The sequence below is a fragment of the Saimiri boliviensis genome, chromosome 8 (assembly GCF_048565385.1).
Source record: "Saimiri boliviensis isolate mSaiBol1 chromosome 8, mSaiBol1.pri, whole genome shotgun sequence".
Taxonomy (NCBI): Eukaryota; Metazoa; Chordata; class Mammalia; order Primates; family Cebidae; genus Saimiri; species Saimiri boliviensis.
Genome location: NC_133456.1, coordinates 97,651,402 through 97,667,233, shown reverse-complemented (window position 1 = coordinate 97,667,233; position 15,832 = coordinate 97,651,402). Strand labels below are relative to the sequence as shown.

The 15,832-nt window shown below is 45.6% G+C and overlaps 1 protein-coding gene across 2 annotated transcripts in view; it reads right to left on the bottom strand.

The window, feature by feature from the left end:
• Nucleotides 1–9,947, bottom strand: part of ARHGAP21 (Rho GTPase activating protein 21) — a 125,245-nt gene extending 115,298 nt beyond the window's left edge. For both annotated transcript variants that reach the window (XM_039478678.2, XM_074404915.1), the window contains exon 1: nucleotides 9,860–9,947. In XM_039478678.2, coding sequence (XP_039334612.1) covers nucleotides 9,860–9,922 — 63 coding nt within the window. In that variant the 5' untranslated portion in view covers nucleotides 9,923–9,947. The remainder of the gene's footprint in view (nucleotides 1–9,859) is intronic.
• Nucleotides 9,948–15,832: the final 5,885 nt, after the last annotated feature.

Sequence of the window (15,832 nt, the reverse complement as noted above, 5' to 3'; positions counted from 1 at the left end):
GGCCGGGCTCAATGGCTCATACCTGTAATCCCAGCACTCTGGAATACAGAGGCAGGCGGATCACCTGAGGTTGGGAGTTCAAGACCAGCCTGATCAACATGGAGAAATTCCATCTCTACTAAAAAATACAAAATTAGCCAGCTGTGGTGGCACATGCCTGTAGTCCCAGCTACTCGAGAGACTGAGGCAGGATAATCACTTGAACCCGGGAAGTGAAGATTGCCATGAGCCAAGATCGTGCCATTGCACTCCAGCCGGGGCAACAAAAGTAAAACTCCTTCTCATAAGAAAAAAAAAAAAAGAAAAAGCCTCTTTGCAAATGTAATTAAGTTAAGGACTTTGACTTTTTTTTTTTTTTTTTTTGGAGACAGGGAGTTTCACTCCATCACCCAGACTGGAGTACAGTGGCTCCGTCTGGGCTCACTGCAACATCTGCCACTTGGATTCAAGCGATTATCATGCCTCAGGCTCCCATGTAGCTGGAATTACAGGCACACACCACCACAACTGGCTAATATTTTGTATTTTTAGCAGAGATATGGTTTTGTCATGTTGACAAAGGTGGTCTTCAACTCTGGACCTCAAGTTATCTGCTTGCCTCAGCTCCCCAAAGTGCTGAGATTACAGGCATGAGCCACCACGCCTGGCCAAGTTAAGGATCTTGAGAATTACCTAAATCCAATGACATAAGACCTTACAAGAGAAAGGCAGAGGGAGACTTGGGCAAGCAGTAGAGAAGACCACATATAGACAGGCAGAGAGACTGGAGCTATGTTGCCACAAAATAGTATAAGATCTATACAGTGGTCCTTCAATATCCATGGGAGATTGGTTCCAAGATCTCCTATAGATACCAAAAACCATGCATGCTCACATTCCTAATATAAAATGAAGTAATATTTGCATATCACCTAACACACATCCTGCAGTAGATCATCTCTAAATTACTTACAATACCTAATACAATGTGAGTACCACATACATGGTTGTTATGCCGTAGTTTAGGAAATAATGACAGGAACAAGAAGTCTGTACTTGCTCAGCACAGACAACAATTTTTTTTGCCCAAATATTTCTGATCCACAGTTAGTTAAATCCACAGATGTGCAACCCCATGGATTCAGGGGGCTGTTTATACAGTCTATGGACAGAGAAGGGTGTCTATGATATATGATTACATAAAATAAAAAGTAAACAATTCCCTAAAAAGATGTGAGTAACAATCTGATTTAAACGGGATGCCCAGAGCCTTTCCTTCTCCTCACATCCACTAGCACATAATGTGTCCGGAAGCCAATATGCAGAACCCAGAGAAGAAAGCAGGTCTCACTGATCAGGCTTATACAAATTCTTTTAAATATACAAGCTGTATTTACTAGGAAAATACTAGGTATTACAGAAATATAAATAACTCAAGGTTAAAAAGAAAAACGGTGCCTATTAATCCCCAAGATCATACTAGCTATGCCATATCCAGAAGAAATGTCTAAATATAATCATAAATCCAGCTTTGCGTCCTGATATTTAAGGACACTCTACATTGTGAGTAAGAAGAAAATCAGGACATTTACTTTTAAGAATATAAGTCTTCTCAATATATTAATGATTAGTGCAATGAATAAAAAAATAGAAGTCAAGACAGTGTCTTCCTTAGGTTGTACAAAAGGCAAAGAAGTTGTGGGATTATAAACAGTTCTACATACATAGCACTACTCCTGACTATGCCAGAGCTTTCTTCAGAACAGAGATAAGCAACAGGAGGAAAGGCAGTGAGTAACCAATTCTGAATCAAAAAATATGCCCAATATCAAATAGAAAACTCAACAGCAGCTAGTTACCAGGGAAAAGTAAATAAAGTGTTTAACTTCCCTGCTTTTTTTTTTTTTTTTACAATAATAAACGGGTTCTTTTGATCTGTCTACTTTCCTCAAAATAGATGAATATTCAGAAGTATCAAATTTGGGTTCTCAATCTATTCTTTTATTCACAAATTTACACAGTGGAAATTCTCGCACATTAAATGGATAACTAGAAGTAAGAGGACTTAGAAAACATTTCCATCACATCAAATATCATTTTTTCTTTTTCTTTTTAAGAGGTAGGGGTCTCCCTATTTTGTCCAGGCTGGTCTTGAACTCCTGGTCTCAAGCATTCCTCCCACCTTAACCTCCCAAAATGCTGGGATAACAGGCATGAATCACCATGCCCGACCCACATCAGGTTTCTTAACCCTATAGTACAGTATATCCATTTGTCTTTCAGATAATTTGAGAAGCACAAAATCCCATTATCCAGATTATATTGTTAAATAAACTATTTGCATAATACTCAATTTTATGAGAACAGGGCAACTTAAACCATAAAACTATTTTGGTAAAAGCAATCCAAAATTGAGTTTTTTGCATTAGATATCTTTCTACCTCAAACCAGAGAATATATGAAAGGCTTGTAATATTTTAACACATTTAATTACTTACAGTCAATTAAAATTAGATAAAATAGTAGGACAATTTTTAAGTCCAATAACCTTTCGTTTTAGTAATCTAATCACATCAACCAGACAGAAAAACAAGTGCCTACCATATGGTCTTTCTGTAACAGAAAATAGTTGCACTGAATAACAGCATCTGTGCATTTTATCAACACTAGCATTGCCCATACTTAAATCAGCATATTGTTAACTATAATAAGATGGCAGGACCCTTCACAAAGCAAAGAACAAAAGAAACTGAGTCTTATTTTTGTGCTAGATTACATGACCTGGTAGTAACTAAAGAAATGAAGAACATCAAGGCACAATGAGCTTCATAAAATGCTTAACTTGGAAGAAATGAATGCAAAGGAACATTAACAATTTATGGAGAAATTCTTCAGATCTGGGTACTCACTTTGCTGATGGCTCTTATCTAGTGATAGGCCCCTCGATACATTCAAACCCAGGCTTCTGATGAAATGCCACTTAATGATACCTGCTGCTGCTACTGCCAACGTTCTCAATTCTAACAGGTTTTACCTTTAATCCTAACTTGCAGCATAAAGCTTTTGGCATGGAACAGTATTCTGACACAAATTGAAGTATATAAAGAAACACACAATTAAAATTAAATAACAGAGTTACACCATACTATCATTAGCCTAGAATGAATCCTATGCCTCCAATGAAGAAACATGCTTTTTAAAAATTGATTTTTAAGTATTGTTTTGAACAGTGTATATGCTTTTTAAGTATGGTTTTAAGCAGCATAGGTTTTCTACAAATCAAATTTTCACACAAGACTGATAACATAGTACCTATTTTTAAAGTCTATATAGTATTCTTTTGTTTTGCTAATAAAAAAGAGAAAATGTAAAAATAATATAATCCTCATATCCTCATCATTCAGAATTAACAACTGTTAACATTTTGTCACAGTCAATGTTTGTGATCTTTTTTTTAACTGGTTATGAAATATTCAGGACATGAAAAAATAAAAACATGTAATAAGAAACATTCATATACTAGCCATTTGTTTTAAGAAATAAAATGTCATCCATACAGACAGATTGATTATCTTTTTATTTTCTCTTACCCACCAGTCTGATTGCACTTTTGCTAGTCTTAATTATTATGATCTTATCTCTTGGTGAAAATTGTTTCATATGTTTGTACTACACACTGTCTTCGTTACTGTTACTTGGTTACCAGCTTCCTAAAGGTAAAAAAGGTACAAAGAAAAAAGGCACCAAAAATTTTAACAGCAGAAATGGAACGGAATTTAAGGTGGGCAGGAAGGCTAAGGAAGAACATACTTCACATTGTACATATTTTGTATAAAGTGAGGTAAGTATTCAGCCGAGCGCAGTGGCTCACACCTGTAATTCCAGAACTTTGGGAGGCCAAGGTGGGCAGATCACTTTGCCATCGGGAGTTCAAGACCAGCCAGGGCAACACGGCGAAACCCCGTCTCCACTAAAAATACAAAAATAAACCAGGCGTGCTAGTGCATGCCTGTAATCCCAACTATTCAGGAGGATGAGGCAGGAGAATTGCTTGAACTTGGGAGGCAGAGGTTACAGTAAGCCCAGACTGTGCCATTGCACTCCAGCCTGGGCAGCAAAGTAAGGCTCTGTCTCAAAAAGAAAATAAAGTAAGAATTCACAGACTACATGTCCAAATGCAAGCTCAATAACATTTTGGAATGTTTCTAAGTCTTCATTTATTCATTCAAAAAAAAAAAATTTATTGAGAACCTATTATGTGGTAGGCACACTTCCAGGCACAAGAAATACAATGTGAACAAAACAAACTGCACTCTTAACACCTGCGTTCTAGATATATTACCTGTCTCAAATAAACAAGCAAAATCTAATGCATAAGCATGCCAGGTGGAGACTAAGTGACAGGGAGATAAAGCAAAGAAGGAAGGCAGAGCATGGCAGAGGGAGCAGGGGAGGCGCATTCAATTAAGGGAGTGGTTGGCAAAGCTTCACTCAGAAGGTGACCTCTAAGCAAAAGCCTGAAGGAGCCAAGGAAGCAAGCTGTGCAGGGACCGGGGTGGGGAAGAGTGTTCTAAGAGGAGGGTTCAGTGAGTGGGAAGGCTCTGGGGACTCCCATGTTTTTATGCACACAGAAAAGCAAGAGACCAGAAATGGCTAGCACAGAGTGAGGAGGGAAGAGGCCCAGGAGGAGCGCTCAGGAAGCGGGGAGGACCAATTCTACAGGCCTTTGCAGGTCACTGCAAGAACTTTGGCCTTCAGAGAAAGGAGAAGCCATCTGAGGAATTTGAGCAAAGGAATGACACAATTTGATTTATAAACTGTCCTGATTACTGTGTGGAGAACAGACTTCAGGCTGGCAAGGACTGAAGTGGAGAAATCAGTCAACCGAATCCACATGTCATGTATGAGAAAAAAGAGAGACATCAAACATCACTCCAAGATGCCTGGCCTGGAAGGGTGGGATTGCTACTACTTAAGATGAGGAAGACTGGGAGCAGCAGACTTGGGAAGGTGGACTAGGGGAATGGAGGCAGAGGCAGGACTGTGATTTCAGATGTACTTATTTACTATCCAAATGGAGATTCTAGGCAGTCAGTCAGTTGGATATAGAAATTTGAATTTGAGAGAGACGGGGGCAGGTCAGCAGTAGATGTACACATGTACTCATAAAGAAATATATGTCTTTATAAGTGGGGGGGTGTGTGTCAATTACCTGCATATACATGACATTTAAAACCATGAAACAGTATTGGGAGAAGAAAAGAGGGTTAACCGAGCCTTGAGGTGCAGAAGGTTTAGCAGATCAGGATGTTGAGGAAACTTCAAAGACACGAAAGGAGGTGACAACAAGGTAGAAGATCATTAAGAGAGTATAACGTCCTGGAATCTAAAGGAACACTGAATAAAATGTAAGGCCTTTCCTGCATATTCATTTATTCAGTCAAAAAATATCACTCGACACTTAGAACTATGTGTCAGTCACTGTGGAAACATTGTCCCTGCTCTTATGGGGACTGCAATCCAAAGGAGACATAGATAAACTCGTAACTGGTATTCCTGAAAGCACAGAGTGTTTTGAGAGAATACACTAGGGGCAATTCAAACAGTCTTGCAGGGTCAGGGAAGGCTTTCCTGAGGAAGCAGTATTGAAGAAAAGATCAGAATTATGAGTAAAATCAACCATGGAGTGAAGGAGGAGCAGGGGAGAGTGGACGGAAGGGTGGAAGAAAAGGCCCAAAGGGAGTTCAATCTAGGAAGAACAAAAAGAAGTAACAGGTGAGACAGAAGGGCAGGCCAAATTACCGAAGTGTGAGCTTTATTTCAGAGGAAATAGGAAGACAGAAAACTGCCTTACAGGAGGTAATGGAATGATCAGCTGGCGAAATTTCAGCTCACTGCAACCTCTGCCTCTTGAGTTCAAGGATTCTCATACCTCAGCCTCACAAACAGCTGGGACTACAGGCATGCACCACCACACCCAGCTAATTTTTGCTTTTTTAGTAGAGACAGGGTTTCACCATGTTGCTCAGGCTGCTCTCGAACTCCCGACCTCAGGTGATCTGCCCATCAGGAAGATCATTCTGATTATAGTAGGACAGAGCTATGGAAGAAGACAAGGCTAGGTTATTGGGACACTCCACAGGGAGTCTATTTCTGTGGTTCATCAGAGAGACAGTGTTGATGTGAACTCAGGTGGGAACAGTGGGTATTGGGAATGTGGACTCCACAAAACTGCATATGAGGAATGACGAGTCACAAGAGTCAAGGATGCTGACCTAGTTTTTCACTTAGACCAACAAATAGATGGTAGGGCTACTCACTGAAAGAAGGCGCACAGGAAGAGGGAAGGTCAGTGGTAGGGGTGAAATCTGGTGAGTTTGCAATGCCTGGGGAATATCCCCCTAAAGTGTTCGGTAAATAGGCAACTGGCTGAAAAGGTTTAGAGATCAACCATAAAGCCTGAGACAGAGGTGTAGATAGGGAGTCACCAGCACATAGGAGAGTGCAAAATAAAACCCAGGGAGTGAAAAATATAATAAAGGAATGGAAAGGGCTCTGTTCTGGATAAAACCAACAATGGGACAAGAAGAAGAACAAAAACCCTACAAAAGAGGCAGATGGAGAAGAAGATAGAAAGGAAGGGAGGAGATGAGGGAGAGTCCGAGATGGAACCAGGGAGTCTGGGATAAAAGCAAAAAAGCAAACTGTCCAACATTCCAGAAGGAAGAGTCGACGCATGGATTCATACAAACTTGTACCCAGAAAAATGTCTTAGCACATTGTTTACACTATTTCAAAATCAACCAACAAGTGTATTTCATCAGCATAATACATTTCAATTATGGATAATCTTAGCCCAGGTGAAGAAGCAAAACAAAAATAAGTTCATTTGCATTAGTAAAAAGTTTAATAGTAAACAATGAAAGTGTCAAAAATCCTATTACTGGACAAGAGTATGGACTACAGATAAAAAGTGAAATAAATTATAGAAATGGGGAAAAAATCATTGGTTTAGAAAGCTGAGGGAAAGTTTCCTCTTCTTTGGCTAAAAAAAAAGTTAAACCTTGAAAGATGAAGCTATATGGATGATATAAAAAGGGGTGATAATATCACAGAGGATTCAACAGAAGAATCTATATAAAGTGATCTTGTGACCAAGTTCTCAAGGATATTGGTGTCAGAGGACTTCACAGACTAGACACACACACACTCCCCAAAAATCACTTAAAAGGTTCAGACTGAGTGAAATCAAGTTTTAAAAATACACCTTGAGATGTATAAAGTATATCAATTTGTGTGACTACAATCTGGACCATCCCTAAGTGTATAATGCCAAGACATATTCTACTGAACTGTCCTAATATCTTATTTGAAGAGAACTGTTTGTTTTGAACCTTCCCATATATCCTGGGGTGGGGAGGTCTAAATGCATTCATATATCAACACATTTAAATTGTAATGCTTCAGATGAACAAGAAATCTGTTTTTCAACAAAGCACAAGGCCTTAATCAGAGATGGTGGAGTTGGCTAATTAGATAAAGCATGAAACAGAGACTCCTATTAATTCGCTACATTGATTTCTTCTGTTTTACAAAGTTAGGTTTTCTTGCCTGACAGCATTAAGACATGCATGCCCATCTCTTTGTTAAAAATGCAATAAATGTATTATTCAAACACATTATTGATTCTAAAAAATTTTTTTAAGAATGATAGTAGCACTGTAGAATGTAGTGCTTCTAATAAAATTGAGGACAAAAATTAAGTGCAGTCTTCGAAAACCTAAATATCAGCCCAAAGTATTTCACTGGCAACTCTCTATTACTAAAAAATATTCACAAGATTTAATGTGTATGAGAAGCATCAATCAGCAATAAAAAATACGTCACAACTAAACACAGGCAATAATTAACACAAGTTCTCTTCACTCTCAACCCTGAGTTTTTAAAATGTTTTATGAGGACAGTGTGTAGCCCCTTTATTTCCACTTTCACACAGAATCTAAGCAAAACACCTGTTCTTTAGAAAGTCAAATAATACTGTAGTTTAATATCAAATCTAAGTATTGTGTATATATTTCACATGAGCAAAACATCAATGATACTGTGTTTTCTTCATTCCCAAACTAGAAACAATATATCCACGCCAGCAGTAAGGTCCAAATGAAAACAAATTTCACAGCCATTAAAAAAATACATAACTGTCATTGTTAATAAAAGCCAAGTGTGCAACAAACTGGAAACACTGCTTGCTAGCCAAGGACAAGATGTGTCTAAATTCTTGGTTTCAGGGCATCTCTTAAATGACCAAAAAAAAAAAAAAAAAAAATCAAATAACATTAGTTCTCACAAATAGAATGCAAATACAATGCTAATTAAAGTATTCACAAGACAATGACAAATAAGGCTTCAGGACTACAATCCGTATTATTATGTAACTGCAATACACATTTAAGCAATCACCAGGTTGCAGGTAGGCCTTCCAAAAGGAGTTATTATGGTTTACCGTGATCAGAGGATTGTGGTGCTCTACTTAATCATGCTTTTCCCTGCAAGCAGGTGTTTACAGACGTCAAAAAGTAAAACATTGATTCTAAATGTAAACCTATAGTTCTGCCCAATAAATTCCACAGTAATAGCACACTGTACCTCACAGCGTTTTCTGCGTAAACTTTCTAATTCAACATGAAGCTGCATGAAGCAAGTTTCGCTGCATGCTTTATGAACCAAAATTTAACTTCTGATTGATTTTTACTAAAACGCCAAAACTCACACACTTAGAGCTAGACCTTGTTTCAAGGACTGAGAAGGTAAAATTTAACACGCGGTGCAAAAGAAAATGAGCTAGTGAATGAGGGTGCATTTGGGTACGTTATTGTCCAAAGTAATCCTCAACCCTTCAATGAAAACATAGGCATATCAAAAGTAAAATTTAAAGGATAACAATATTCAGTCCATTTAAAGAACAAATTACAGAAACTGCCAATAATAAACATAGTATATTCATAACAGAAGTAAACAAATACTTCAATCTCTAAACACAAGGAAGAAAAAAAAGGGGACAGGCAACAGCGGATATGGGTGTCATAAATCAATGTATTTTCTATGATTTCTGTCCTGCCTGCTCAAAAACTTTCAGGAAGGTGAAGTAAAATCTCTGGATCCTTGGAAAGATGGTAGATGCTACCCTAACCAGCAACGCAACCCATCTGACACCCCAGCGCAGCTCACAGAACTTCAGAGCAGTGAAAGGAGGGTATAAATGAGAGAACAGTAAAGATTTTTCCAAGAGTTGGAATTAAGACTCTTTAAGGTCGTTTTCCAAGGCTGTGCTTCAGCTGTTCACGAAAAAATGCTTCTTTTTCTACGCAAAGTAGAGATCTGCAGCAACAGCAGCCAGGCCCCGCCTCCCACGTCAGTACCAAAGAAAGACAAAAGTTCCAGGTGCAAAACCATGCTAGCTGCCCTCTCTGCCCCTGGGAGGGCAAATCCTAGACACAGACACACAAAACGCTCAAAGCCACCCCCAACCAGCTCTACTCCAAATATCTTGGAAGGAGACTGAAAGAAAACGGATACAGAGGTGCCCATTCTCAGGCTTGTAGTATCCACAGCCACAGAGACGGGAGAATTCCTGGTTCTGAGAAGGGGTGACCAAGATGAGGACATTCCAAAATGCGTGACATGTTCTTGCAAAAGAATCACGGGGGTCCCTGAAAACAGACGAGGCCTGGCTTCACCTCGCTACTGGCTAAGCTGGGGCGCTCCCACCAACCAGCTCAAAGCCCTTGTGAGGCCCGGTGGCCAGTGACCCCCAAATTGCAGTACGCTGAAGACACAAGGCCACCGCCCTGCCGGCCAGGGACGCTGGCTCCGCGCTTACCTCGCAAGCCTTGAGCTTGTCACTATCTCCCTCAGGCAGACCAGTCCGACGGGTGGCCATCATTTCATTTCAAATGACAAAGAAGGGACAAATCCTTTGGAGTCCACATTGGAGGTGGGGGGAAATGCCACCACACACCCGAAGAAGAATTCTGCAGCAGGGCTCCGAGGAGGGGCAGGGCTGGTGACACAGACAACGCGCCAGGGAATGAAGGTTTTCCGGAAGCGCCTTCGAATGCCTCGCTGATTTCTCGTGACTTCAACTGACTTCGCCTTCTTCTTCCATTTCTGGAGACTTAAAAACAAAGGCGACAAGTCTTCTTAGCAACCAGTGTCGAGGCCAATGGCAGAAAGCCGTCCCCTTCTTCCCAGTGCCACTCCTGAGTCCTGGAAAAAATCCGAATGGGTCGTGAAGGCTCGAGTGTCAGCTCCCAAAGAGATCCTAGAAAAAGGAGAAGTTAAAGGGCGTGAACTTTCTCCAGGCGCCTGTCACTGTCTCGCCCACATGTCCACACCAAATTCGCGTTTCCTCCGGTGCGAAAGAAATAAACTAAAAATTACAGTAAACAAACAAACAAAAAGTCTTTAAATCCGAGGGGGCTTTAAAAACGAGAAACCTCAGAAATGCCCAGCGGTTGCGACAAACACACCTGGCTGTTTTGCAGCCCTCAAGAAAAAACGCTCCCCGTTCAAGTGCATTTTAATTCCTGTCTTTCCTGGGCAGAGCAGAGGGGTGTCTATGCTCCTTTCTGCATCACCCAGACAGGGACACTTCGGGGAAGTTTTCTCCCCCAAGAGGCTGAAACGGGCTCACTTTTCAAGCCCCCTCCTCGCTCCTCTCCGGTCCCCAAAAACGCAAGCACAAAGCCAGCCTGGCTGGGGCCGGCGTGGGCTCGACGGCGTCTCCGGGTGACTCGGGCGCCGCCCCTCCACCCCTCCGCCCCGGCCGGCGTCCCCGAGGAGGCGGCTGTTTTCCTTGGCCCGCGGCGGGGCTGGGTGGGGACGGAGGGGACGGCCGGCGAGGCGTGCGCGGCCGCGGGTGGGACGCGGGCGCCACTCCCGCTCCGGGGCATGATTCCGGAGCTACACCCGAGCAACTCTCCAGTCGCGGCCGCTCCCCCAACTACAACTCGACACCGTTTCCTTTGCCCTGTGGCCACCTAGGGGGAAAAAAAACGAGGAAAAAGCAAACCACCACCCACCTCCCCACGATTCCCCCGCCCCTTCCTGAGGCGGGTCGGGGACCGGGAGCTCCCGGGGAGAGCGGCCCCAATAAGGACTTTCTCAAAGGTGCGGGGAGTCCCGGGACCAGACAAAACCGGGGGCCTTACCCTTCCCGCCCGCTCGGGCCGGGCGGCCGAGGCGCGGCGGCGAGCTGGAGCGGGGACGCGGGCCGGGCGCCGGGCCCGGCCGGGACGCGCTAGGCCGCAGGCTCGGTTAATATTCATGAGCCGCCCCGGGCGCCCCTCCTCCACGGCCGGCCGCCCGGCCGGACCCCAGCGCCCGCCGCCGGCCTTTGTGCCTTTTCCTCCGCCCCGCCGCCCGCCCTCGCTCCGCACACGCGGGCGCGCCCCTCCGCCCCCGCCCGGCGCCCGCCGCCCGCCGCGGGCTCCCTCCGGCCCCGAGCCAGCGCCGGGCCGGGTGGCCTGAGGTGGCGGGAAGGGAGGAAGCCCGCGGCAAGCCGGGCTCTCCACGGCCGGCGAGCGCAGCGCCCTCCCGGCTGAGACGGAACAGAAACCGACACGCACCAGAGGAAGCGGGACGAGGGGATCCGCACGGGGCTGGCCGGCTCCAGGACGGCGCGCCCCGCCCGCCCAGCGCCAGTCGGACCCGCAGGAGGACGATCCCGCCGCCGCCGCCGCCGCCGCCGCCGCCGCCGCCGCGCTCCGAGGCCGCCGCCCCCGGCCGGCCGCTCCCAGGCACCGCCGCGACCTGCCCCGGCCGGCCCCGGGCTCTCGGCCGCCGCGGGAGGGCGTGGGGCGGGGCGGCGGCCGCCGGACTCTCCCCTCGCCTCGCCGGGCCGGGCCGGGGCCCCGCTCCGGCGCCCGCGAACGCCAAGTGACAGAATCGCCTCGCTCCGCGACCGCGCGGAGCTGCTTCCCGGGGGCGGATTTCTCGCTTCTTCCTCCCTGGACCCACCTCCTCCCACTCCACCTCCTTCCCCTCCCCTCCCCAGGGGAGGCTCTGGGGCTGAGTATCTTCTGTCTTGAATAACACGGGCCCGGGGCACCGACGCTGGAGAACGGGGATTAGCCGGGGGCTGGAGGGGGGTGCCCGCCTGCCCCCTCCCCGTGCGTCGCGGGACCTACGAGCCCTCGCCCCTCCCCAGCACCCCAAAACCAGGCACACACAGCTCTCCCCGCCCCTGCAGACTCCCGAGCGCTGAGCAGCGGCGGCCAAGGATGGGCTTGCTCCCGGGGAAGGGACACCTGGTGGTCGGCGTCAGGGGTGGAGAGGGGGACAAGCCTCTAACGGCGACATCTGCAGACTCAGGGATCCAAGGTCCCAGACCGCGGGACAGGGCTTGGTGAATTGTGCCCCCCCTTTTTTAACAGCGGGAAGGCAATGAGGCTGTGACGAGACGTGGGACTTCCAGATAAGGGAGTGTCCCCTCACGCCCCACAGCAAAATCCCTCCCCGCGGTGGGAAGGGGGGAGCTAGCGAAACGTCGCTCTTTCGGTTCTTTCCCCTGTATACATTCTGCAGAGCGGCTGAGCAGATTTGGCGCGGCTAGCGGAACTGTGGAGAGGCGGCTGCGCTTCTCTGTCCGCCACACTCGAGATCACAGAGGGTCCGGAGCCGCGGCGCAACCGCCGCCCTCCCCACTCGGCTCCGGGGCCTTGTCACAGACCCCGGGCAGCTCGCTCCGCCCCGCCGCGCCTCACAACATCTCCCGCTGCAAATTGCCCAATCGGGAGACGCGATGAGAGAACTGGAGCCAATCAGGAGCTGGTAATGCAGGCTGCGCTCCGCCCTCTGCCCCGCCCCCGGGTGAAGGCCGCCGCCCCCTCGGCCTCCCCTTCCCACCCCGCCCCGCTCCGGGGAAGTGGCTCCCGGACTCCGAGCCTCGCGGGGCCGGAGGGGAGCTGCTCGCGGTCGGCGGCAGCATTTGTCACCTTGTCACCCTCATCCTCGCCCCCTTCCGTACACACTCCCCTCCCCTCCTCAGTGCTCCTGCTGGTGCTGTTGAGGGTCATTTTTATCCTCACTTCGGTGGGGGACTGCCAGCTATTGTGTCTGATCAGCTGCCACCACCGTCCAGAGGGAAAAAAGGAACAAAACCTAGAAGCTGTAGAGTCCCCTTACCTTTTCCTTCTTTCTTGCTACACTCTCCCCTGTAGACTTAAAGACACCCCTTCTCCTCCCACGCCCGCCCACCACCTGAGGTCCTGTTTCTTTATGAGGGACAGGGTAGCGGCGACGAAAACTCCCCGCAGCTGGAGTACATGCGCCTTAGTTTTTACATCTTCCTTAGAGTGGAAGGTGCCAAACCAAATCTGCCACTAAATCCTCTGCTTCAATTCGAGGAAAGACATTGACGAGGTAATTTTTATATGGCTGTGAAATTTGCATGTTCTTGACAGCCCCTCACCAAACAAGTCAGCTAATAATCAAGAAAAGAAACATAGAATAAAACACAAGGAGGAACTGCCAGTCAGTTGGTAATTTATTGAATAACCCACTGGTTACAACGGTATCCAGTGCGAGACACTATTGAGTAAATTAACAAGAAATGAATGGAAATGCAAGGTTCAAGTGGCTCACCGCTAGTGAGCTATGTCCAGAAGGGAAAAACAATTTACAGCACAAAACAACTCCTTACACATGCAAATGTGCATGGATGGCATAAACGAAGTACCTAACAGCTGAGGACATTTGAGTTAAAATTTTTGCACTAGAAATTTTTGTAAATGTTGATTATAAAAAAGGTTTTCAGTTTAATAAAAGAAAGTAAAATGTGGGCCATGAAAGGAGAAGGAAAAGGAAAGAAAACATATTTTAAGAATTATGGAAAAATAATCTAGATAGGCAATATTTCTATAAGCGGTAGTAAGATGTAAGGATCAAGATTACAATCCAACTTCATCATTTACCCTGTAACTTAGGGCAAATTATTCCTTATATGTCTAAATACCAGAGCTTTCAAATTAACTGCCACCTGCTAGGTATTTACTCACAACATAATGAGAGAGGTGGATGGTGAAGCAAGGATTCAAGCCCAGAGGATCTGGCTTCAGAGTCCATTCTTTTATTCACAGCACTATCCTAGACTGGGTGCAGTGGCTCACGCCTGTAATCCCAGTGCTTTGGGAGGCTGAGGTGGGAGGATCGCTTGAGTCCAAGAGTTTGAGACCAGGATGGGCAACATAGGAAGACCCGTCTCTACAAACAAAAAGTTAACTGGGCATGGTGGCGTGCGCCTGTAGTCCCAACTACTCTGGAGGCTGTGAGGCAGGAGCATGGCTTGAGCCCAGGAGTTCAAGGCTGCAGTCAGCCGTGTTCAAGTGTGGCACTCCAGCTGGGGCAACAGAGCCAGACTGTGTCTCAATAAATAAATAAATAAATAAAACACTACACTACCTCTTAATTTGGGGTTTTTAATAATAACAACTTACACGTAACTGTGTGTTAATTATTGTGGCCTTTGAGTGCCAATTTAACTCTATTCCTGGGACAAATCTAAGTGTGATGTTCCAAACTTTGGAACTGTTTTTAAGAACTGCCGTAAGTTACTATCTTAAGTGTATTAGGCTATCCGGATGAAGAAGTGCAAAAGGCACGTAGCTAAGATTTAGAAAACCTGTGTCCTGGGCTTCTGTTGGGCCTCTGAGCTGTAAGAGCACCCTCCCTGTCTTGCTGGACTGTTGTGAGAATCAAATGAGATAATAGATCTGAAGACACTTAAGGCCAGGTGCAGTGGCTTATGCCTGTAATCTCGGCACTTTGGCAGACCCAGGCAGGAAGACCACTTGAGCCCACAAGTTCCAGAAGCCTGGTAAATATAATGGGACCTTATCTCTATTAAAAAAAATAAAATAAAATTAGTTGTGGTGGCCAATGGCTGTGGTTCCAGATCACTTGATCCCAGGAGGTCAAAGCTGCAGTGAGTTGGGTTCACACCAGCACACTCCAGCCTGGACAACAGAAGAAGCTTTTAAAATGTAAAAAACATTATTTCAATTAAAATATTATTATGGGCTGAGTGCAGTGGCTCACGTCTGTAATCCCAGCACTGTGGGAGGCCAAGGCGGGTGGATCACTTGAGGAGTTCGAGACCAACTTGGGCAACATGGTGAAAGACCGCCTCTACTAAAAATACAAAAATTAGCCTGGTGTGATGGCACGCGCCTATAATCTCAGCTGCTTGAGGGGCTGAGGCATGAGAATTGCTTGAACCTGTGAGGCAGAGGTTGCACTGAGCCAAGACTGCACCACTGCACTCCAGCCTGGGCGACAGAGTGAGACTCTGTCTCAAAAAATAAAATATTATTATGAAGCAGAAGTTTACTATTTTGCCAACAGGAACCCTACTGTTTATAACATTTTATTGACACTCTTTAGGAATACATGAACCTAGTTACAAATTAGGTCTATTCCTTTCTGAAGCTATGAACAAGAATATTTAATATGAGCTCTCATTTGGATTTTTTTTTTTTTTTAACAGGGTCTCACCCTGTCACCAGGCTGGAGTGCAGTGGCACAGTCTCAGCTGACTGCAACCTCTGCCCTCCAGGCTCAAGGGATTCTTGCGCCTCAGCTTCCTGAGTAGCTGGAACTACAAGGCACATACCACCACGCCTGGCTAATTTTTCTTTCTTTCTTTTTTTTTCCCCCTGTAGATACAGGGTTTCACCACATTGCCCAGACTTGTCTCGAACAACTGAGGCCTCGGCCTCTCAAAGTGCTGGGTTTACAGGCATGAGCCACTATGCCTGGTCATCATTTGGATGCTTTCTGATCAGACCAAAATATG